Source organism: Python bivittatus, unplaced genomic scaffold (genome assembly GCF_059951505.1).
Source record: "Python bivittatus isolate LINGU-HERP-01145 unplaced genomic scaffold, Pbiv_v1 ctg000330_np1212, whole genome shotgun sequence".
NCBI classification, from domain to species: Eukaryota; Metazoa; Chordata; class Lepidosauria; order Squamata; family Pythonidae; genus Python; species Python bivittatus.
This window is the reverse complement of record NW_028277058.1, coordinates 25,562,739-25,588,053: the sequence shown is the minus strand read 5'-3', so window position 1 is coordinate 25,588,053 and position 25,315 is coordinate 25,562,739. Positions and strand designations below refer to the sequence as shown.

The following is a 25,315-nucleotide window of genomic DNA, read 5'->3' as shown; positions in this document are numbered from 1 at the left end:
AGGGTCTAACATTTCTTCATTGAAAAGCTCTATGGAAGCAACTATTAGAGGAAGTAATGCATAAAATGGTGTAACCACAACAGGACAGCTTCCTGGTTTTAATCCATAAAAATGTAAAGCATGTAGCCAGAACAATTAATTCAGTGTCCTCCGCCCCCCCCCCCGCCCGCTTCCAATGGCCATTCCATGAATCAGCCTGCAGAATTAACTGGGTTCTTCTTAAACAAATGTACCATTTTATAAATTCCCAGTCATTTCAGTAACATAGTAAGACACAGTAAGACCAGTTTCTTGTTAAAGTTCATCAAGTTAACAGAAAAAAAGTTTATAATTCCCAGGGCTCCGAGTATATGTATAGATATCAAAATAAATTAAAACAATACTTTGCCATTATTTACTTTTAGACAATTAACTTTAGCATCTTTAACAAACAATATCATTTCATTAATGAGAACAACATTTGAAAGTCATAGGAACCCCTCATGGATTTTAATTTTAATATGCAAGACATGTATCTAGATTATATTTTACATGACTACAGAAAACATATAGAAAATAGATTAGGAGAGTGGAAGAGACAGAAAGGAGAACTGGAATACCTTTTCAAGGAATATCTCATGGTCCCATTCCTTGAAGACCAGTGGGAGGGAGAATCTTCAGAAATTTGCAGAAGAGATCAGTCCTGTATCACTAGTTGCTCACCAGTGCTTTGTGACTAGGTCAACTAAGCAAGCATAAACTCAGCAAGCAAGTGGTTTTCCAAGCTCATGGTCCCCCTGAAGTTGGGGGCTCAGATTTGTTCAGAGGATAGGCATTTGTATACCATTTCTTTCTCTAAACTGATTCCAGCTGTTCAAGAAAACCTGGGTGATTCTTCCAGTCTGTTAAAAGGCCTGAAAGATGTCTCAAAGAGTTACCTAGAATAAGCAAAGATTGGCAAGAAGGGGGACGTTCACAGCTAGGAGCCCAGCTCTGGCAGCTCCCCTTGATTTACTTCAGCCTGGAATTGAGATAAGATTGCAACATAAAGTTTCTTTCTCCTTGCTGGCTTAAAAAAAAAAAAAGATTTTTATACTGGGTCTCTCCAATGTAGGTAATTCAGAGGGGCAGTTAAGTCACTTAACCCAAAAATTCAAAAGACTTCCCAGTTCTGATTGTCTTAGAAATATGCTTGGGAATATTTACAAGATTATCCCTTTCCTTTTACATTCACAGTGATGAGCATTGATTATATTTCTAATCCAATTAACCTTTCAATAACATAACAAGTTCTGGGCTACATGATTCCAGATGACTATTAGATAGAAGCAAAGATATACAGAAAACTTCAACTCTTTACTACCAGTTAATAATCATCTAGGGTTTTGCAACCAAGCGATGAAAGCATTTTCAGTAGGATGCCAAGTGCTAGTTCCATTTCTCCAAATTAGATACTCCTGGTTCAGCATGACATTAGCATCAAACCTGGCAGAAAATGAAGTTTGCAAGTGGAGGGGTAGAAAAGGAGAATAAGGCAAAAAGGATTTCTTAAAGAGTTGTTCTGCAGTAACCCCATATCTCCTCCAATGTCTACTAGATTACATCAGCTTTTCTTTCTGTATAAGACTAAATTGGTGCAATATTAGGATTTCAGAAATAGGATTAGGAACATCAGGGAGAATTTAAAAAGGCAAGGTGGTAGCTGTGACCATGTGATCTAAGTCTGAGCCCCTTAAGTGACTCACATATGCAGTGTACATAAAGAGGATGCAGGGCTTTAATCATACAATTGTGGCCACCATCTTGACCTTTTAAACACCTTCCCCCCTCCAATGGATACTCCTGGGTGAGAGTTTCTCAGGACAAGATGAAAGGCAAAGATTTCTGATCAAATTGGAATTATGACACTCCCTTTCCTACCCACCCATATGTCATTTTCATCTTTTTAATCAGAAGATACAATCACAAATATTGTATGTTACCTCCTTCTTGAATTTTTGTTTGCTGAATTTTCATGAAGGTATTATGTTTCTCTTCAGCCACCTGCATATGGTCAGCATGGATTGTTACATGCTATGTTAAGCTAATAATTTATAATTCATCAGCACTGAAAGGATTAACTTTATTTTTATACTTCATTTGTCATAATATATAAATATATTAGCAATAAAAATACACAAATAATGGAATGCTTAATCACATAAGATAATTGTTAAAAACCAAAACAGGTTTACAACATTAGTTCCAAATTTTAATTTATCTAGTAATATCTTGTACTGAAAAGTCTTATTTCTTCAAAGCCACAACTGCATAGCATCTGGGGGATTTTATCGCATCAAATAACTTTACCAGTCCAGACCAGGCAACGTTGTCCTGTAAAATGATATTTGATCAAAAAACATCAAGAAGGGATCTTGAGATCTCAGATATGGCAATACATTGAAATCTAAGGGAAAAAAAACTGACTCATAAATAAAACATGAACAATAATTAATCCTCCAATATGGAACATCAACTGGTAAAATGGTGTATGAAGGAAACAACTTTTCAAAATGACTAGTTGGAAAAGGTGCTGCTAGAGTCCTCCTGATTTTTTGGCACCACAGACTAACACAGCTTTCTTCCTACAAAAACTTTGCATATTGGATAACCCAAACTGGACACTCAGTAGTAGCAGTTTAAAAGTATGTACTAAAAAATCATGCTTTGCTTTCAGTTTACCAACCAGAACTTCAATATTCCCAAAATGGGAGAGAAAAAGAAACCTCTTTTTCAGAATTAAAGATCCCATTAGAATTAAAGAATAGTTATACTCCCTAAAATCTATTTCAGATTTTTCTGACAATTGTTGTAACATAATATCCTTTCCTGAATATTCTTTGCTGACAAAGATCAAAGACTTTCTTCAATGTGTTTATCAGAACTAAACCAGATTGTGCCTATTTTATGTATGTGTATTCATCATCACCCCATGAATAAATAGAACGCCTTGATTACTTAGAAAATAGAAGTCAATACAACATATGTGATGACCATTAAAAAGAAGAACAAAAACAATCTCTGGAAGAGCATAATGGGCAATTATTCACAATGTTAAATAACAAGTTTGCTATAAAACCCTTTATTGGTTTTGCCTCAAGCCAGTGGGAAATGTACCTTTATGTGCTGCCTGAGTTAGTCACTATACTAAACCATATGACATTACCCGTGGTTTACCTACTCTAAAAACTAGACATGTTTCTACTGAACTATTCTTTTACTTCAACATAGTTACTTCTATATCATTCTGGATAATGTATATATCCATTGTAAAAATTGTTAACATAGACTATAGAGCAAAATATTATTACATCCCCTTTAATCAACCAGGCATTGTCAGGATATCTACTGTGTAGATATACTACACAGTATATCTATTGTGTAGATATACATATCTACACAATCACCAGGCACATATGGGTGGATGACATACTGTTATCTAGAATGGTGATGAAGCAACAGCATTGCTGCAAGTAGCATGAATCCTAAGTCAAATGTATCTGCCATGGAAGTACTATCTGTTATAGACAGCCACTGGATGAATATTCAGAAAAGTATGATCTTTAACTCTAAATCCTTAACTTACAGCAAGCAGTAATTCACAAAATAATTTTAGAGTCACTTATTAAAAATTACTTAGGGTTTAAAATTCAAAATCCACCAAGTATAGAAATATTTTTGAAACATAAATGTAAGTCCTTAAAGAAAACAATTGTTTGAAAAAAAACAAAAATCATTTACTATTTCAACTATTAATAATTAAGATATCCATTTAGGTAATATCATCACTTCATTACTAGTAATTTACCATACAATTAAAATAGCATAAAAACTTTATTACAGCAGATTTCCCCAAAGTAAAAAAATCTGCTGGGTAAATGATCAATATGATGGATTGGACCCTCAAAATTTTGGCAAATACGTGAAAACAATTATTTGCTCCTTTTAATATGGAGATATAATTTGCTTCAAATACACAAAAGAAACCCTAGAAGGTTGATAAATCCACCAAGAATTACCTGTTCTTTGAGATAGCAGAGACGATCTAGAAGTATCAACACTTCTATGCAAGGTCCTAGAACAACTTTCAGCTAAAGAAAAGATTTAAACACAACTGAATCACATTTTCTAAAAGGTACCACTGGAGAAGTCGGAAATACTGCCCACAACAGAGATTTAGATTTCTTATTTAAATGTTTGAAGGAAAACTCCCCCGTGATCTCATTACTTCAAGGATATTAATTATTAGGAATGCATGAATCAGCTCCAGCCCAGTTCAAATTGTCGAAGGCTTTCACGGCCGGCATACGATGGCTGGTGTGGGTCTTCCGGGCTGTGTGGCCGTGTTCTGGAAGTTTTGTTTCCTAACGTTTCGCCAGCACCTGTGACCGGCATCTTCAGAGTCCAGGAGCACAGACAGGAGCAGTTCTCTCTGTGCCCAGGGTGATGTGACCCTTTTGTGGGTATTTATAGAGATCTGGGGGGGGAAGGGGGGGGATCACATCACCCTGGGCACAGAGAGAACTGCTCCTGTCTGTGCTCCTGCACTCTGAAGATGCCGGTCACAGGTGCTGGCGAAACGTTAGGAAACAAAACTTCAAGAACACGGCCACACAGCCCGGAAGACCCACACCAGTCAGTTCAAATTGTTGATCTCATTTGGATTGTTGAGTTTATTTTAATTCATAAAACCAAGTCTATTTAATAAAAGGCTTTTACAAATAGATAAAAGACTTTTCATATTATCAAATAGATCCTGAGGCATCCAGCTTGATAATTCAGTTTAAATCAATGAGATTTGAAAAGTTTATTTGATCTGGAAAGTCAACTGAATGACCTTTTTATCAAACCTCCAGAGAGATAGCCCTAGTAATCAGGTTTTTCAAAGTGGCTAGGCCAAAACATTTTAACTGCTGTCAGAAAGATATATTTGGTAAATCAGGATTCGTCCATGACCAAGTATTAGCTATTTAAAATGATCAAGTAAATGTTGTGCAATTATGTTGTGAATGCACATCAAAATATCTACAATATTTTTGTCTCATGAAGATTTCTGAAATCACTTTTGGCATTTATAGTTTTACTACTGTACAGAAATGTGCTACATTTACCTACTAAAACTATTGAAGAACATGGAATATTCATCTTCCAATAAATAAATAAATAAACAAACAAACAAACAAACAAACCCCAGTGTATTATCTTGCCAATTCCATTCTACTGGACATCTTCAAAAAAAGCAGTATCATCTTGATCAAAGTCTATGGAATGTATTAAGTATGCATCTGTTACTTAGTACCTTTGAGGTGTAACTCAGCATGCAAGACACTTAGTGGCAGCAATTTTGTTAAAAGTGGAACCAAGTAATGTATTAAACAGAATGTAGAAAGGCCAAGGTGGGTCCAAAGGCAGTCCAACAGTTCTTATACTTATTTGACTTGAAAAAGAATCTCCATATGTTCTCACTGAGAGTTAATACAACTTTGGAACAAAATACACTCCTAGTTAAAGGATATTTAGTTTGTTCCCTTCTTTACAGTAAATATCACAACACAAACTGATCTACTTCATCATAAAATATTAACACAACTGTGTTAAATATCATGCCATGGCCTAGCAAAAACGTTCCAATACTTCATTGTTACCATATTAAAAGCTTCCAGTTCATTCATCCTGTGCTTGTATTTTTCAAGGTATTCCAGTGCAAGGCTATCTGAAATCTGAAACAGCAAGAACATTGATGATGGCAATTTAAATTTACCTGAGGCACATACTAAAATTGTTATAATTAAAAACACTTCAAAAACAAAACAATTATTTTGCAATCAACATTTTCTAATTTATTATAATGACTTTTCAGACTTTTCTCAAACACCCATAACAATACATAGGGAACTATATTTAAAGTGTAAAAAAAAAAAAACAGTGATATCAGTATCTGAAAATATATTTGATGAAATCGTGAAGACATTAATCTGTAAACAGCTTTAAAACATGCAGAAATTACTATAAATCGGTGCAACTTTGTCAAGTCTTAGTGTCTTGTCTTTAAAAAAGTCAGGTACCTTCTTGGTAAGAAGGTAAGAAAGCTGTATTTGTAATATGCTTTGTTTTCAGTAATGCATTTAACAAAGTGTTCTATGACATTCTGATTAGCAAATTAGGTACATCAGGGTTATATAGCACAATAGCTAAATGGATATCTAGCTTGATTCAAAACTGTACTCAAAGAGTCCTTGTCAGTGATTCATCATAAAACTAGAGTGGTACCAGGTGAGGTGCTCCATGTTTCTGTCTAAGGCCTTGTATTCTTCAGCACTGTTAAGCTGATTTTGATAAAGAAGCCAAGAGAATGATCGTCAAATTTGCAGGTAACTCATATATATGGTTGGATAGTTAATAACTAAGAACATAGAAATAAAATTCAAACAGAAATACTACCTCAGTCCAGCACCTTCTGCAGGAAACTGAACTAAATATGAAGGCAGTTGAAAATGGGAAGATGGCATATGAATATTCTGTGTATATGGTTGTATAGTTTTGAAACTCCTTTCCAGTGACTGAGTTTCAAAACATAAAGGTAAAAGCAAAGAATTGAAGGAAAAAAGCAAAAAGCTTTCATGTATTGATCCAGTAATAACAGTCAAAGCATATGCTGCTGCTCCACCTCCATTTCCTAATTTGTACCAGCAATTTTGTCTGCAAATTATCATTTTAAAGCAAGTTTCTAGGTTAGTAGCAAATGATCCATGCTTTATATCATCCATATTTTAGATATCAATGATCTGCTCAAACATGGAGGGACAGGGAATAACAACTTACACAGAAAGGCAGGCACATGCTTACTGAATCCATTCTTTTTGGGCATCCAAGAACTGGCCACTATGCCTAAATCAGCAGATGTGAACCTCAATGAACGAACTTTTCATGCAACCATATAACATCTTCTGAAGGACTGAAGGAGAACCTTGTATCTCTAAATGATTAAAACTTTAGAATATAAATACAATTGCTACATGCAATTTTTATCAAGGACTTGCTATGCATATGTTCACATAAAAGGGGTCATCAACTCTTGACAGTGAAGAAATACTGATAATGAAACTCCATGCTTATTTGATCGTGAATGTTTATCTGCCACAGACTTGTTCCTTCTTCTCCAACACCTTACTAAATTTTCTGTTTGCTTATTTTAAAGTGAAGTCTGTAGTTTGTCAGTGATTCTTATAGCTATTACAGCTGTTAAAACTGTCAGATTAAACTGAAATTTGGCAGTGGGATCATGAACATTGCATGTTAGTTTATATTTAAAGTACAGTTATCCTTTAAATATTGCATAAATAAAAGTTTTTACAAATACGCTATCAGCCTTTCATAATCTCATTTGACAGCTGAACTATATTGCCCTGTCCACAAATGCCTGATAAATATTTTTACTGAAATGCTTATTATAGTTTAAGATTATGTGTATGTATTAAAACTCAAGCTAATAAGAAGCAGGCAAACCAAATTCTGAACAGCTGCAAATAATTTCATACCAAAGTTTACTTGAGAATAAATTCCACTGAATTTGACCAGGTTTACATCTGAGTAAATTATTGATAGACTTGTACTACTGCTATTTAAGAAAATTTTACTAACAGAAATTGAAGGTTTGTTTTTTTTAAAAAACTATTTTTCAACTGTTTCTCTTTAATTAGTTCTGCAAGTGTATATGAAAGTGTATATAAAACACTGTGCAGAACCCAGATTGAAGAAAATAGATATAAAGCTTATCCCTGGTGTAAGGGCAATTTGTATCTCACGTACCTAATAAAAGCCATTGTTATTGCTGAGTAAGCAGACAAATAAATGGAAGATAAAGAAATTCCCCTCCCTGAGATCTCATCTATTCCATGAATGTTCCTTTGTCAGATTTTTAATTTAATGGCTTACAAGTTTTTACAGCTGACGTATTGTTTCTGTCTATTGCAGAGAAAAAGTTTCTTTGGAAAAGGAGGCCCCATTCCCATAAAGAGAACAATTACCTTTCAGAAGGAACCTATTCATTCAAGAATACTGGTTCTCCTAACAAGTATTCCAATATTCCTGGAATACTAACCTCCTATCATTATTTAAATTAAATGTATAAATTACATCTCTCAGAATCTGCTCTTTTATCAGGAATTCAAATTATAGATACTTTTATTTGTGGAGATAGACATTTTTAAAAATATACATTAAAACTAAGTATAGGTGTGAAGTGTAAGAGTATATGGCCATCTCTGTTATATGCACTTCAGCTAAATATTGTTAAGGCTCAAGGTATATCAATTTTCACTATGAACAAGTGATCCTATCTGTGTATATTAGTAACAATTCAAACGGGTTGGAAAATAAATACATTTATGGATCATATGGTGACTTGTCTCTCTGGCAAAAAGGTTGTAAGTATCATACTTAATACAAATAGGCTGTAAGAGAGGGCCAGCAAAAAGTTAATAACTATGGGCACATTAGCGTCCATTATGTTAGGAAAATGTGTAGTCTTGGTGTGAGGAAAATATATCTTGGGGTGAATCTCTGGGCAAAAGAAGCAAGTTTTTAGATGCCTCAGATGAATGGGATTGCCTTAATAAAATTGAAACATAAAGGAAGGTGCAGCATCCTTGAAACTGGTGTGAACTAGGCTGGTTGTAAACTCCTTATCACAAACATCCCCATAGCAACATAAGGGAGGATGCCTTCTTCCTGGCAGTTGGCACCTTGAACCAATTTGTTTCTTCCTCTCTTACACTATTGCTATCCTTGGAGATAGCAAACAAGAACAGGGGCAGATAGTAACTTAAGTATTGCTCATTTAGGTATGCCTGCATCATCATATGAATATGTATACGTATGCATTCTTTTCCCTTCTCCTTCTTGTAGAACTGTACAAATATCAGGACATCCGTTTTGCCTATAAGGGAGGGTCTCCACTAACCTTTGGTAGGATCCCCCTCCAGTACATACTGCCTAATAAACCCTGCAGTGAAGCTTTGATTGTTTTGCATTTGTGTCCTGTGTTTTGATTCCACACTGGAAGCAATATATTTATAAAACACAGATAGAACTGAGAGAGCTCAATGCAAGGATGAGATAGTGCTATCAACAGGTACAGAAAGATTATTTTAGATACTTTAAATGTTTTATGACACTCTATGTCTGTATAAAAGCAATAAAGATGTCATTTACAATTTCTTGTACAACTCTACACAGCAGCATTGTCCAAATCCACAATTTATCATGTTAGTGCTTCAAAATGAGAAACATCAGAGTTAACAGGATACACCACGTATTAGAAGAAGCTAAGTTATTGCTGCTTGGAGATTCTCCCTGGACATACTACAAGGGAAAGAGGTAGTAATAGGGGAAAGGAATTATAAAAGTATTTTGCAAACTGTGATCTCACTTATAGAGACACTTCCTGAGCTGAAAAGTTGCCAGAAGTCTCTCTTGGAGTCCTGTACAAGCTAGAGCTATCAACTAAATTTTATCTTTCCGAGGTCTCATCCAATTTTGAAGTATTTCTATTAGGAACACAAATGTTCTAGTGTGGTTTAATGGTTGAGGAGTGGGGAAACCCAGGTTTCCTAGTCCATATTTGGCCACAATTTACCTCACAGAATTGTTTCTATGGGGGAAAATAGGAAGAGTGAGCAATATGTATGCCACTACGAGCTCTTGAATGAAAGGCAATCATGAACAAGATTGTCATCTAATCATGATCAATATGCACATGGTGTGATGGAATGGAATTATGAAGGCCAGGCTCAGGGAGATAAGCATTTTCTTAGTTCCCATGCTCCTGCGGCGAGCTAAGAAAATGCTTATCTCCCTGAGCCTGGCCTTCATAATTCCATTCCATCACACATGGTGATCTTGAAATTGTCATTTCATATAGAAAGGGAAATTCTTTAAACAATACAAAATTAAAAATATAATTCATTTAAATGGCTTAAAAATGGAATTAAATATTTTGGTGAATTCTCAGTGACTAATAATAGTCATGATGACTACATACTATTTTCAGGATCAGAGGCAGTATGTGTGAAGAGCAACAACAGGAGAAGGATACTGTCTCCAGGCTATGGTCATGGTTTTCTCATAAGCATTTAATTTGGACAAGATAAATGTTTAGTCTATTTATCAGGATTTTCCTCATGTTTGTATGGTACACGCATCCTTAAGTAATGATTTTTTCTAATTCTCCCTTAGCCTATGTTTATTTTATCTGGCTTGATTTTTTCAACTTATTATTCTTTTCCATTAAAACTCTTTTCTCCACTTTAAAGTACAGCATAGTTGCTTGTTAGTCTTTAAAGTATGTTTTATTATTATTGTAACTGTTGTTCAAGCACCCATTTCTGGAAGAATATTGTACATTTTTCATTTTCCAAAGTTCTTGAATCTTGATTGTCAGGGCTTTAGCACTTTAGAAAGCCTCAAAGCACTTCAGTTTCCTTTCTGTAGTAGTAATACAGTACTACTCTCCTTTTCAAGTAACCATAACTTCCCCTAATAAAATTGAAATAACTTTAATTGAAGATCCTTAGTCTGAATTGATATTCAGATTATAAGCATATAGACACAAATCTGTTAAAACGCCAGCACTAATGTCTACTCAGTCTAGTACATATAACAATAACTTCCTGGTGATATAAAAAGTGGCAAAGATATTAAAATGCATTTCAATCAACAGACTTATTAGTGAATCTTCTGCAATGATGTGAATGAAAAATCCGCATAAATTTTACTGACCTATTTCTGAAAGTGCTATAGATCTAAGATGCAAAATGTTTGCTGTATGTCACCTGGTAATTTAGAGGCATATTACTTCTGAATATAGAAATTTCACTGAACTATCATGATGAATAATTCTTGATAGGCATATACCCAATATGATACTCTGACTCACTCCCATTTCCTAGTCTCAGCATTCATGCCTATTCACTTATCATTTGAATTACTGCAATGCACTCTACGTGGAGCCACCCTTGCTGATGATTAAGAAGCTGCAACTGATATGGAATGAAGCTGCCCTCTTAGGTAATATGGCTAAACGGGACTACACAACACTGGTTTTTCCAAATGCTGCATCAGTCAACCATGACCTATCAGGTCCAAATTAAAATGTTAACATTAGTCTATGTAGCTCTAAACAGCTGCCCACATATTCATGCAATCAATCAGGTTGGAAAACTATGGTTCTGATCCCACTGGTAGGTAAGGCTCACAGTGTAGTGCTCAGTGGTAAGGCCTTCTCAGTGACAAGTATCCTGATTATAGAACTGTCTTGTAAAAGGTTCCCTTGGGAGAAAGTTTTGTGTAAGAAAGTGTGCTGTTTTGCTCTCTCTTGATGCTTTTTAAAAGTATTATTATTTTAATCTATTTTTAATAATATACGCTACCTAGAGATATTATGGAATTGGTCAGCTTTACAAATTTAATAGAAGACACGCCTATTCACCTATGCATTTATGGCATAGCAGCTATTCTATGACCAGACTCTGGATGCATGAGTGGCCAGGGGGGTGCAGCACAAGCGCAGCAAGGTTCAGGGAGGGTGCACAGGTGGAGAGACTTACCCAAGCAATTTGCAACCTTCCCTGCTGGCTTCGCAATACAACCATAATAATTGTGAGTCAGTTGCCAAGCTCCCAGATTGCAATCACATGACCACGAGGATGCTGGGGCAGTTGGAACTTCGAGGACCGCTCATAACCACCACTCATTAGCGCTATTGTAACTTCAAACAGTCGCTGAACAAGTGGTTTATTAACCATTATTAATTTGCTTTTTGCCATGAATCAGATCATTCCCCTTAACAATTGCATATATCGGATACTATGTATTTATTTGACTTATCCGCTGCAATGATCTAATGATTCTTGGAGGGTTATAGAATATACAATATATCAACAGTAAAAACATCCATAGTACAATTACACCAAATATTGACATCATAAAACATTAAGGCTTATTTAATGTTTATAAAAATACCTCACTCTCCCCCCTTCTCTACTAGATTGCTAGTAGCCTCCGTCTTCCTTCCTTTCGTACTAGTTTATAAGACTTTCTCTCTGAAGATACTATATTACAAGATTATATCTCTGAAGACCATCAAATTTTCTAAAAGATCAGTCCTTTACCGTCAAGTTCACACTATACATGGCAATAAATCTCAGCTTCCCTGAAACTTCATATTCAGATCTTGCTTATGGCAGAATGAAGCTATCTTATCTTCACAAAGCAGCGCAATGTTCCAATTGGTAACAAAAAGTTGATTTACTCATGCAATGAAAATTCTTAGTCAAATTTTATTTACAAATGTTCTTTTTCATACTGTAATATTCATTAGTGAACTTAGGACAAAACCTATTGCCACATGTATAATTTGCTATACCAAAATATATTAACTCATTGCTGAAATAATTGTTGGTATGATAGCTTACTTTATTAATGCTTATTCCAACATATATATTTTGCATGTCCCTCTTTTTAATAAGATCGTGTTTAATTATGGTACTAAAACTCATATTCACATTACAGGCTGCTAAACCAAAAGAGGAGTTTCCAGTCCTTCAAAATGTCATCTGCAGCTGTTTCTTGTTTACTGCTGCTTGTCAAAGTGGGTTTACCTGTTTCCTTGTGATTTGACAGAGAAGAGGAACAGAAAGACCTCATACTGTATGAACAATATTGGTAAATGCTTACTTAAATTCTCACTAAATTAGAAGGCATGTTGCATTGATATAGGGGCATCCAATGCTTTGTTCCAACATCTTCTGTAATTGCTGTTCTAGTATCATTTATCCATGTCATTTTACTTTTTAATTATAGCAGATTAAGTGAAAAGTGAGCAAATATTCCTCAGATAACATAATCTGCAGTTTATTCATTGTATGAATTTCAGTTCATAACCAGATACTTACCTTCGATTCATCTAGTTCAAGCTTTTTCAAAGAAGTTCTAACATAATCCAAAAAGGAAGATGATTTAGAATATACTTTTCCAATATTACGATCGCTGAAATGACAAATGATTTCTTTTGTTGTTGTTGTTATTTTTGCAATATCACTCACATGCACTCAAACATACTCAGTCCAGGAAGAACAATTCTGCAGTCTTCTGAAGAACTGTCTTGGCTCAGTCTTCCTCACTACTTGAGATGCAATATGGGCTATAACTCACTGGTACCTTCTGCTTTGCATGTGTGTGTGTGTATGTATACATACACACACACACACACACACACACACACACACAGAGGAAGATTTAGCACGTGGCCAGTTCTGATATGTCTAAAAAAGATACCAGTCTGAAATCCTGGAGAATCACTGCCACTCTCACTCAGTGAAAGATAACTTCCTATCATCTTATGAACTAGACCTAACATCCTTTAGCCAGCTTGTTTGTTTGTTTGTTTGTTTGTTTGTTATATATATATATATATATATATATATATATATATATATATATTTCAAACATGTCACCGCACAGAGTAACTCTGCAGAAAGAAGGACGGTGACAAATTTGTGGAGTCCTTGGGGTTCTCTGACCTTGGTTGTTTTCTTGCAAACATTTCATTACCCAGCTAGGTAACATCTTCAGTGCTAAAATGGGATGGGGTTTGCTCTCTGTTTATATACAGTGGCATATCCTGCCAGTGTTGGTGGGGGTGGGGGTTTTGTTTTGTTTTATTTATTTTTCCCCCCTCTGGTAGTTCCTTGATTAGGGTATTGTTTACTGCTGATTATATGTCTGGTAATAATCTTGGTGTTAGTCTCTGCTTATCTGGGTGATGATTGGTGGTGAGGAGATGGTCTGGTCTTTTGTTTTCCTTTTTATTGTCTCTTTTGAATAGTGTGTAGATGTTTTTATCTCTATGTGCCTGTTGAGGGCTGCCTTGTCTGAATTCCCTCACATTTTTGGATTTAGCTTGGTCTAAGATGCTGACAGTTTTGTGACAATTTTGAAATATAAATAAATAAAAATGCTGGCTAAAGGATGTTAGGAGGCATATATTAACACTACTGCAAACTCAATTTGATGAAGGAAAGTGAAGAAAAGGTTTAGAGATGATGGTGAAATTCTACACTTGCACAATTAGAGCTTTAGAGATCTGGTTTTGGTCTGTAGTAACCCAGTGCTTAGCACAGGGGACTACTTCTTTCCATTGATAAAGAAAGGAAGTTTTTTTCCCTCAATGTTATAACTGGCACTTAATCAAAACTAAAAATTTATATATCATATTATGCCGTGATGCTGTGGATGTCCTGTCCCAGTGCCTGGAAACTGTAGGAGCCTGGATGAGGTGCAATGGGCTTTGGCTCAACCCAAGCAAGACTGAGTGGATTTGGGTGCTTGGGCCTTCCAGTACTAAGGTTTTTCCACCTCTGGTCCTGGATGGGATGGCACTGCCTCAGACCAACCCAGTGCACAATTTGGGGGTCCTCTTGGATTCAAAGCTCCTGCTGGAAGAGCAGGCGGTAGCTGTGGCTAAGAGGGCCTTTGCAAACCTTTGGGTTGTGCACCAGTTGTGCCCATTCCTGGACCAGAAGGCTGTATTTAATTTCTTTTTTGTATCATACTTTAACTGTTTTAATTGTTTTTATGATTGTTCACCGCCCAGAGTCACTGGTTTGAGATGGGTAGCTGTACAAATTGAATAAAATAAATAAATAAAATATTATACTATATTCACATATAAGCATACACACATACATATATATTAGGACTGTGTACGGTTCAAAAATTATTAAGAAAATAGCAGCTTTCTGCCATTCATTAAAGCAGCCCAACTTTTTTCAGATTTCCACAAGAGCCTGAGAAAAAGGTACTGCTGCTTTAAGAGTTGCCTTAACTCTGACTGGATTTTCAACTAGCAACAATTTCAACAGTTACATTCTCCAGTTTTAATAATGAAGGAAGTCAAATAACAAGGCAAACATATCTGGGGTGAAAAACAGTCTTTACAAATTATGAATTGGAAAAAATTAATAAATGTGACATACAGTATATGGAAAACAAAAATGTTATTAGGGACTTCTAAACAGAAAGCTGACAATAATAACTAATAAATAAACTTAGAAGCCTGAACCCAAATTTGTCTAAATCCTTTTGAAAATATGTTCTTAAAAATATTAGCTAACTATTAAAGACTATTTCCATTTATTATGTACAGATACCCCATAAATAACTACTACATGGAAACAAAAATAAAATGCATTTATGTTTAGTGGAATGTTTAGATTTTTGCCTTTTTTTAAAAAAAAGATGATGGGGTTATATTATTTAACTCACATGTTACATCATATAAATAATATGCAAATAAAATTATTTGTGGTTGTGTACTGTATGCCTGTAATCCAAAACAGAAAATGCAAGTAAAAAGTGCTTCAGTTAGGAGGACATGCTTGAAATTACTTTTCCCATGACTATTCTCAGGAAAATCATATAAAGGAAGTCCTCGCTTAACAACCCTAATTGGGACTGGCAACTCTGTTGCTAAGTGAAGCAGTTGCTAAGTGGGAAATCACATGACCACAACTGTGCTTTCTAGCGGGAAAGAGACAAAACTACGCAGTTTCATACCTTCGGCTTTTGTTTGCCTCCTAACTACTCACCTGCCTTTTGGAATGCTCAAGTGCATGTTTATTGTCTTGTACACATCAAAAGCAATGCAATTGTGCCACAGCCTGGGGCTGGAAGCTACAGGTACGCTATGCAAACAATTTACTCTCTTGAAATCTCTTTCCAATCTCTCCACTCTGAAATGGCGGTGGGGGGCGGGGAGAAAGCAATTTCTATAGGCAATCTCTCCTTTGCCTGCTTCTTTTCCGCTGCTGGTGCAATCGCATTGCTCTCGATGTGTAGAAGAACAAACAGCTTACTCTTTTGAAATCTCTTCTTCTCTAATCGTTCTGCTTTGTGGGGCGAGGGTCAGGCAAAGGAGAGATTGCCTACAGAAACTGCTTCCTTTTTTTCTTCCCACCCCCGTTGCAGTGCAGAGAGATTGGAGAGAAAGAGATTTCAAGAGAGCACTGTAAGCTGTTTGGATAGTGCACCTGCAGCTCCCAGCCCTAGGCTGCTGGTACGATCACACTGCTTTTGATGTGTAGAAGAGCAAACAGCTTACTCTCTTGAAATCCCTCTCAAATCTCTCTGTCTGCAGGGGAGGAAAAAAACAAACAAACAAAAAAACAGGTCAGGCAACTGTAATGGCAATCACATGATTGAAGGATGCTGTAAAGGTCATAAATGGCCATAAATGGGCCATCAAATTATTTTTTCAGCACTGTCGTAATTTTAAACAGTAATTGGTTGGTAAGCAAGGACTCCCTGTATTCTTAAACCCAATTCTCAGTCTTAAATGATAATGACCTATCTTACAACTGACATAATGAACAGAGTTTATTACAGTTCAACTGCTGTGCAAATTATTAATAATGGCTCATGGTATGCATCCTTATTCATTCTTTTATTTAATTTTATCTACTTTTCAAGGATTATTACATACACTATTTCAAGAATGAAAAGCTGAATTTGCCAAGCTTGGTACAGAAAATATACCATGTAAATTATCTGTTTCTTCAACTTAATTAAAGAAGAATTCAAAGGGTTAGCTTGCTGATAGAGCCCAAGTCAAATTTACAGATATTATTTCAAATAGACAAAAAAACCCCAAAAGATTGCTTTTCTTTCAATAAATGCATTCTTCTCAGGTTTCAGCACCAACAAGAAGCAAACCTTATGTTTTTTTAACAATGTATAAAATTGCAACATACTACCTTCTCTTGATGCCGTAACATTCTTCTACAATAACCTGCAGGACAGCTCGATAAAACAAAGATTCTGTGGGCAGCTATAACAAATTGAAGAACAACAAGAAGTTAGGTTGGAACCATACACCACAACCAGAATAGTAACAGTTATTGGCTTTCTTCAACCAATTATTGATTTATTGAATTATTTCATCTAGTGTTACTAGTAAGTTTCCTATTACCAAGTTAAAATAATGCTGTGTAAATATATTGCTGCTGAGGGGGAAAATAAGCACAAATAGCAGAAAAGATTGCACAGAATTGGAAAGAAAGCTAGAAGAATGACAAAGACACATAGAGTAAATTATGCTAAAAGGTATGTAGGTTGGGCTGCAGAAATAAACCCATTTAATCTCTCAAAAGTCAGAGGGAAATCACTTTGTAAATAAGTGCCTTTTTTTTCCCCCTTAACAACTTCATCTTCTCTCCCTGGTACAAAAAGTACGATGTTTCTAAAAACAATGCAGTGCGTTGAAGAACATCCTGAATGAACAGGGTGTTTATATTACTAAAGATCATTTTTGAGGCTCTAAAATGCAGGGTTAAATTCATCCTGCATGAATTCCACCAAGATCAATAGGTTTGCAATAGGAACACGATGGCTTATAAACTTGGTGAGCTGAACACTCAAACAGCTTATGTACATATATCAAAATGGATGATAAATGGCGTAGCAATTATTTAACTCCTCCATAAAAGAAATTTAGCTGGTGATTTAAAAAGAAATAATTTTTAGAGTCCTACCAACATCTAGCATTTGCAATAGATCAAAATAAATTCTTCCAAAATGTTACCTTCAGCTGTGAAACAATAATATTTAGGAAAAGTCATTTATTGGGTTGTTTGGCCAAGATTGGGAAGCCAGTTCAATCTAACCAGTGTGTTTCTAATTAAACGTTGGAAAACGAATTGTAGATGAACAGTCTAGCTTTAAACTAATTCTATCCCAGTCTAGAACAAATGTTTGGTAACCATTCTTATGAAAAGAGCAGCACCACATTATAAGGAAATATAGGCATCTACCCAATAACAGTTGGCAGGGGACAGACATATTCATTTAAAGAAACAATTTATGAACTTTGACTATGTTACTGGTAAAATATGAAATTGCCCAAATGAAAAAAATTCACTCTCTTTGTGAGGTGCCCAATTACAGAGAAAATTTACCCTGGCTAATTCACAGCAATAGGTATCCAGTATCTTGTGAACATAAAAAGTTAGTCTGCATGATAGTTCCCTTATCCTCTCCCAGCTGCATGCTTACAGAGTCACATGGAGAAAGACTGTGCAGGTACAAAGTGGATATGGAAAATTTTAAAGTAGTTGCAACTGAAGAGATGGCTATTAAATCTCTAGAAAGAATATAGCTACTCTTATATTTGCTTTCTCCATACAGCTATGTACCTATCTCAACAAGAATGTGGAAGAACTTGGCAAAATAAGTGAGACTGAATACTTATTCCATAATCGTTTGCACTTCAGCAATGAAGCTGAGTTACGCATATACTGTATCTCATGGAAAACTGAATGCCTATATTCCATTTGAAGTATGAAAGTCTTGGCTTCTTTTCTTAACAAGGATATGCACTATTATTCAACACAGCAAATGAAACTCTCTTATCTTCTCAGGATGATTTATTTAGAAAGAATGCCTAGCCTGAACAGTGAACAATAGACACAAGATTGCCACAAAATAGGACATTCCAATGCAATGTCACCAGATGCACGTCCAGTTTCAAAGACCTCTTGAACAGAGAAAATGAATGGAGAACTGCTGGCAGGTAAGTCATATATTCTTTTTGAATTATAAAAATATGAATTTTTAAAAGATCAATATAATGTATTTGTATTATAATCCCTTTACTGTTGGAAAATATTTTTTTTAAGGTTCAAAGCAGTAATAGCCAAGTTATAATACTATACCATCCTCAACCAGTAAATCAGGGTTGGTTTAAACATGGCTACAATGAAGCAAGGTGACAGAAGACTCACAAGACTATTTATATTTATATTTATATTTCATTTACTATACAGGTGGTCCTCACTTTAGTGACCGTTCAAACTTACCACAATGCTGAATGAGTGATACTTACGACTGGTCATTGTACTTACATTGCAGTCATGTGATCACCATTTGTGACCTTCTTTGCCCACTCTTACAAGCAAAGTCAATGGGAAAGCCAGCAGGAGGTCGCAAATGGTAACCACGTGATGTCCTTTCTTAATGACCCATGGTGACTCGCTTAACAATGGCAACCAGAAGTGCTGGAATTTCTGTCACTAAGCAGTGAAGTCAGGTGATGTCGCACTTTATAACATCGCTTAGCGATTGAAATTTCGGTCCCAATTACCATCATTAATTGAGGACTACCTCTATGTTTCTATTTCAGTCACTCTTAATTAACTGAATAAATTATATTTTATCATCATGAAGACCAGAAAGTGTCATGGTGATGATGCAGAATATCAATCTGACTCCAGTTCAAGCTTTACTGTTTGTAATTTGCTGGAGTCAAAGAGTTGGCAAAGTTCAACATAAGGTCATGTATTCAAAGTATTCAAAGTATTCAAAGATAGAAAATAACGGTCACTAGAAGGGGTAAACACACATTACTCACCACCTGACCAACTGCAACTCGTTCCAGAGCCTTTAAAAGAAATGAAGAGTGTTTATTCTTCAACCTAAACTTTAATAAGCAGAAGGAAAAATATTTTTTGACAGATTATGTGATAAAAATTTAGCTGCTGCCTGAAAAGTGTAATCACTTCATGTTATTTAAAAGTGTAATTATAATGACATGTGTTTGTGTAATATATAAACATACAAACTCAACACACTCTTCTGCAAACAGCCAAGATGATACTGAGCTATGTATTTTATAGTATTTTTTCCAAATTTAGTGAATAATTAATTTTAGCCTCTGGTAGTTTTCCTATTTCATGTTCAGTAAAGTACATACAGCTGAAACATATGACCTTAACATGATAATATATTATTATGTATGCAAATAATAAAATAAAAATTAGTACATTGGAAATAGGATACCAATTTACTTCTGCAAAACAACAAAATACAACAATTTCTCCACATTAATGTAGAAACTTAATAAAATAACACATCAACCCCATAATCTCTATACTAACATTAGCATATTATCTCCCCAGCTCTCTAGCTTACTGATTCTACTTCAAACTCTAAATTCAGTTCATTCAATGATTATGCTTTATTTCATACTTGAAACTTTGTTAGGAACTTTCTTTGGGTTTTCAGTAACAAAAGCTACAAACTAGGGCTGTGCATGCTTTGCAAATGATTCTGAAGAACTACCTTAGATCCTGTGCAACTGTAAACACAACATTTCTCTGCTAATAATAAAAGCAGCTGCACTGTTTTCAGGGTTTTGTGCAACCCAGAAAAAAAATGTATGTATTATTTATTTCTCAAGATTTTCATGCAACTCCATTTGTGCAATACAGGGAAAAATATGTATTATTTATTTATTACTAATATTTTGATGCTGCTCCATTTTAATCTGCTTCTGAGTAGTGCTCAAGAAAAAAAATGCATTAAGAATAAAAAAAGTGAAAACAAGCAGCAACAACAGCAACTAAGTTTGCTTTGCCTTAAATGGCACTTCTTTAAGAAGTCGGGTTATTAAAGTGACCCTTAAAAAGCAGCAACATCTTTTTTCTAGTTCACACATGTGTTGATTTAAAAAATCAATGTTGACAGGTGAATTGGATTAGGACCCTGGGGGCTTGAATGCTCTGCACTTAACTTTTGATCCAAACCAGATTGTGTCACCTTGTGTCAGCTATTTACACTGGAAGAAAGGTCCAAACTAGTATATAATGAATGGGAGCTTTTTCCCACCACAACTAACGTGTGATATGTGTAGAGTTCTAAGACTCCCTACTTGCTTGACTAGATCTTGACTGGCATCCACACATTCTGTTGAAAAACAGCAACATTCCATAGTTGCTAATTGCCTGAACAAATTCACATCCAATTTGACTCTTATATGCACTTACTAGCTTTTTTTTTTAATAAGCTTTTGTTTTCAAACTTATTTTGATTTCCCCCTAATTGTAATTACATATAAAAATATGAACATTGATCACTGAATGAATGTCACTGCCATTCAAGTATACTATTTTATTGACAAATCTCATGAAACTATACTTTTACTTTCTGAATCTTGCCAGTTAAAAACTTCACATCAATTGTTATGATTCATGTACATAACAGCTTTTACTGTTTAAAAAATCTACCACACTGTACCGTTTTAAAGTCAACTTTCTCCTTCCTACTTTCCCTGCAGTCAATTCATAGTTGGAGGTAGGATACAAATGAAAGATTTAAGAAATGTGTAACAACACCCTACGTTTTAATATGGCAGAACAGTGCTCCTAAAAATTTGCTAAACTGTCTGCTGAAAGGGCGAAATAAGTGGAATTCAGCATTTGTTTCCAAAAAATGCCTCTACCATGTAATCTCATTTGTACACAATAGTACATCCAGTGAAAATTAGACTTTCTTTTTATAATTCCAGCAAGGGTTATTTAGCCACTAGACAACTGACAATTTGTTGGCTAGACACAGAGATGGAATATTTTCTTTGATTGGGCAAAGCTACTGTCAGTCTTTCATAAAAGAATAGCTTTTACTTATTTTCTCTATTTTATAAAACTGAGCATAGTGTTCAAAAGAAAAACAGAGAAAAACAAATAACAAGCAGGACACACTTATGAATATCCAGTCGGGAGACCCAGATGATCTCTCTTCAACTATCTTCTGCAATGAACACGTGCTGAAATTCAAGAGCTACTCTAGGATAGGGTTTCCAAAATTTGGTCCACGGCCTGGTATCAGTCCATATATATATATAAACAAAAAAACAAAAAACCCTGGTCCTTAGAAAATATACACATAATTACTTTCTTTCTCCTCCAACCAGAGTGCAGCAGCCACAATCCCGCCAGCACTCTGATCAGAGAAAAGGAACTTTTGGCCAGAGTGGGACCAAAGCCTTAAAAAACATGTTTTATGCACGCATAAAAACATACTGACCATTTTCTGCACATGTAACATAACAACAAGGTTGACAGAAAAGCTATAGTCCCTAGCTATATAACATTTGGGAAATCTTGTACTACGAGGTAATAAATAGCTACCTTAGTTAATCAGAATACTGTATACTGATTGTTATTTAAAATTCTGTGTGTATGATTTTTGCCTCCTTTATTTCTTTATTTACTATATTTTCCTTTTTCTCAATACATTATTTTATATATGTAAAGCTTTCGCTTAGTTGGTTAAATAATGATATTTCTCATTAAAATATTTCCCCCATGAAAGACTGCACAAATGAGCACCTTCTCTTATGTTTCAGAATTACCACATGGTTTATTAAATTCTGCATTTCAGGACAAGAAGATCAAAGGCAACTTCCTTTCTATTATTCCTAGGGTGGACTGAAGGAGATGTCCTTGTTAGAAGTACTAAGAATATCTCAACCAAACAGAATAGGATATGTCAGGAAGTTCTGCTTTAACTGATGACAACCAACAATAATTATCTTTTACTGAGGAACTTTTAGAAGAAGTCTGTTGATCAGGTTTTAAACCATTCCTGATCCCAGCTATAAAAATATGTAACTGAAATAGGACTTCAGGTTCCCAAAGTGCCTTTTCTTTTCCTTCCAAAATCCAGTTTCTATCAACATAAATATTAGGTCATTTCACAAATGAAGTGTCCTCTAAATACATTTCCTCCGGCCATGTGCTTCACCAGTTATCCACGTACATGCATGCTAGGACAACTTTGGAGGGTCTCAGTGCAGCTACACTGAGCCTCTGAGCAGTATAGCTGTTTCACAGCTTTGAAAATAGATCTAGGGGGAGGGGGGCTTAATTTGCTTCACTGAATGATTTGCACAGTCCTGGTAAATATTGCCTCACATGGCACCATCTAGGCAGAATAGAAATATCTCAGCTAGCTTGAGAAAACCTCTAAATTTTAGAAATGCAAAGAATGAAAAAAGAAAACAAAAAATAGAAAAAATCTCTAGAAGATGGAGGAAATTACTTCAAAAAAAAAAAAAACCCACTAAAAACACTGAGATATGTAGAAACTGAGAACACAGAACTTGAATCAAAAACTTTAACCAGATTATTAGAATTGCTTAAAAAATAAATAAATTATCTGTTCCAAGATTGTTTGTTTACTTTTTAGATAGGAATTGCTTGAGGAATACTCCAAACCCCTTCAAATACTAATACTGGCAGTTGGTGCTATAAAATTGCATGAATCGATAATAGTTCAATCATCTGCCAAAAGAACCATTTCTTACATTACTGAACATATATTCCACATAAAGAAATGTGGAATATATCTGCCATATTGCTTGTCATATTAATCATATTTTCCGTTGTGCAAAAACAAGGTAAATGATAACATGGTTTCTCTGAAAAGGCACCATTTTTTTTTAAATGTAGAACAGAACAATGCAATGGGAGGAGAAAAGGGATGTATCTTCATTCTGATCAGCCTACTGAAGAAAAAAGAGCTAAGTGCAAAGAAAGCAATAGCTGCCTGAATGCACTTGCAGGGATTATGAAAACGAAGGCAGTGGATGAGCAAGTCAAAGGGGCAAAGACTGAAGTATATAAGAGGATCAGACAAGGATTAAATAAGCACTTGGTTCACAGGAAAGATGTTTTAAGACTAGGATAGCATTGCAACCAGAAGCAGTAAAGCAAATCTAATCTCTGATTTGCTTAACATTCTGCTACCCCATTTTGATTTATAGTTAGCTTTCATGCAAATGCTAATGAATCATATGCATTTGAATCTAAGTAAGGAGAGGATTTAAGTGTCAGCAGAACAGACACTCAAAATAAATTTGCTTAGAAATCTGAATGCATTTCATGGATTTTCACTATGCTATGACAATGTAAATTGGAAATGAAGAAACATTACATATAAAAATTTCAGCTGTGTCCACAATAAGTGAACAACATAGTAGTCAACTGCATGTAGCCTAGCATGCTTAGCAAACCTGTTTGTGTCATTAGTTTATAATTCTCTATCTGATGCAAACCCAGAAAATAGGATTAAGTAAATTATGGATACCTAAATAATGGGTAACTGTGTAATGGATAAACACAGTCATTCTATCAGATCTGTTCTGTTCTGCAGTGAAAAGGCCATCTTATCACTATGTACTATGTTATTAGATCCAGTAAAGACTAGCAAAATTGGCAATAGTATTGGATTGTTATGATTTTTTCCTTAATTCTCTTCCTTTACATTAACATTTCTCCTCTAAACTTAATCTTACATGGATTAAAATTCAACCAACTTGAGGTTATATTTTCACTGGTGTCCATTGTTTCAAATTTACAGAGACACAAAACATGCAAATTTAAATGATTATTTTATAAAATTATTTTTTTATTAAAAAAATAAAAAATATTTGTTTTAAAGTGATAATCAATGCATCATGATCTATTATTCAACACATCCTGAGTTCTGTGCCAGAGCTATAAATTTGCAAGTCAAACAGAAGGAGAAGAAAAGGAATCCATACCAAACAGGCAGCCATTCTAGCATTACGACCACAGAACCATCCCTCTTCTTTTAAATAGCGGCTCAAAGGGAAACCCCATATTCCCCGAGTCCCTTCTGCAGAAAAAAGTAAAGCAATTACTTTGAGGTCTTGTACATATCAATTCCTAAATTATTTTGTCTGTGTTCACATGACGTAACCATAAAAAGCAATGACATTTTACTTTAATGAACTGTGAAAACATAATCTTTGCAATGAGTTTAATGAGGCAATCTCTAGTATGAGGTAAAAAACTGGGTTAGTTAAACCATGGTACTGTGGTTTACAGTATGGTTTAGAATATGGGTGTAAGAATGCAACTTGAATTGATTAATGAAACATAGCAGAGTATTGCTAGAGATTGTTTTAAAAGCTATTTAATTTAAATAACATGTTTGTTTGTTTGTTTGTTTATTTTGAATTTATTATAGCTGCCCAACTCCAATGGACTCTGGATTTAACAGAGTCTGAGGAAAATCATTTCAATTAAGAATTCTGTCTAAAAAGTATGTAAAAAGTATATAAAAAGTATATTAAAAGTGTGTGTGTATCTGAATTAAATCTTTCCTGTAACAGAATTACTTTTTAAAATTCAGTATGTTATCCAAAGTAATGATAAATTAAATTAATAAACAGATTGTATATTTACTATTTATCACCATATTTATGCTAGCCAAATAGATATGGATATTTGACTGACCTTAAACATGTGAATTATTTCTTCTTGTTGCTTTACCACAGCCTACTAAGCTACATGTAACATACACTGTGGTAAAAATCCTGGTTCACCTCACAGGTTGAGATCACCAATAATGATTTGTTTTTGGTTTAGTGTTGTGTAAA

The 25,315-nt window shown here is 34.9% G+C and overlaps 1 protein-coding gene across 3 annotated transcripts in view; it reads right to left on the bottom strand.

The window, feature by feature from the left end:
- Window positions 1-2,087: 2,087 nt before the first annotated feature.
- METTL25 (methyltransferase like 25) overlaps window positions 2,088-25,315 on the bottom strand; it is a 39,525-nt gene continuing 16,297 nt past the window's right edge. For 2 of the 3 annotated variants that reach the window (XM_088141852.1, XM_088141853.1), the window contains exons 6-13: window positions 24,455-24,549; window positions 19,481-19,510; window positions 16,830-16,903; window positions 16,178-16,207; window positions 12,972-13,065; window positions 5,664-5,738; window positions 4,038-4,109; window positions 2,088-2,352 (exon numbers count right to left, since the gene is read on the bottom strand). In XM_088141852.1, coding sequence (XP_087997978.1) covers window positions 2,266-2,352; window positions 4,038-4,109; window positions 5,664-5,738; window positions 12,972-13,065; window positions 16,178-16,207; window positions 16,830-16,903; window positions 19,481-19,510; window positions 24,455-24,549 — 557 coding nt within the window. In that variant the 3' untranslated portion in view covers window positions 2,088-2,265. The remainder of the gene's footprint in view (window positions 2,353-4,037; window positions 4,110-5,663; window positions 5,739-12,971; window positions 13,066-16,177; window positions 16,208-16,829; window positions 16,904-19,480; window positions 19,511-24,454; window positions 24,550-25,315) is intronic. The other variant, XM_007431290.4, reaches the window with a different exon arrangement.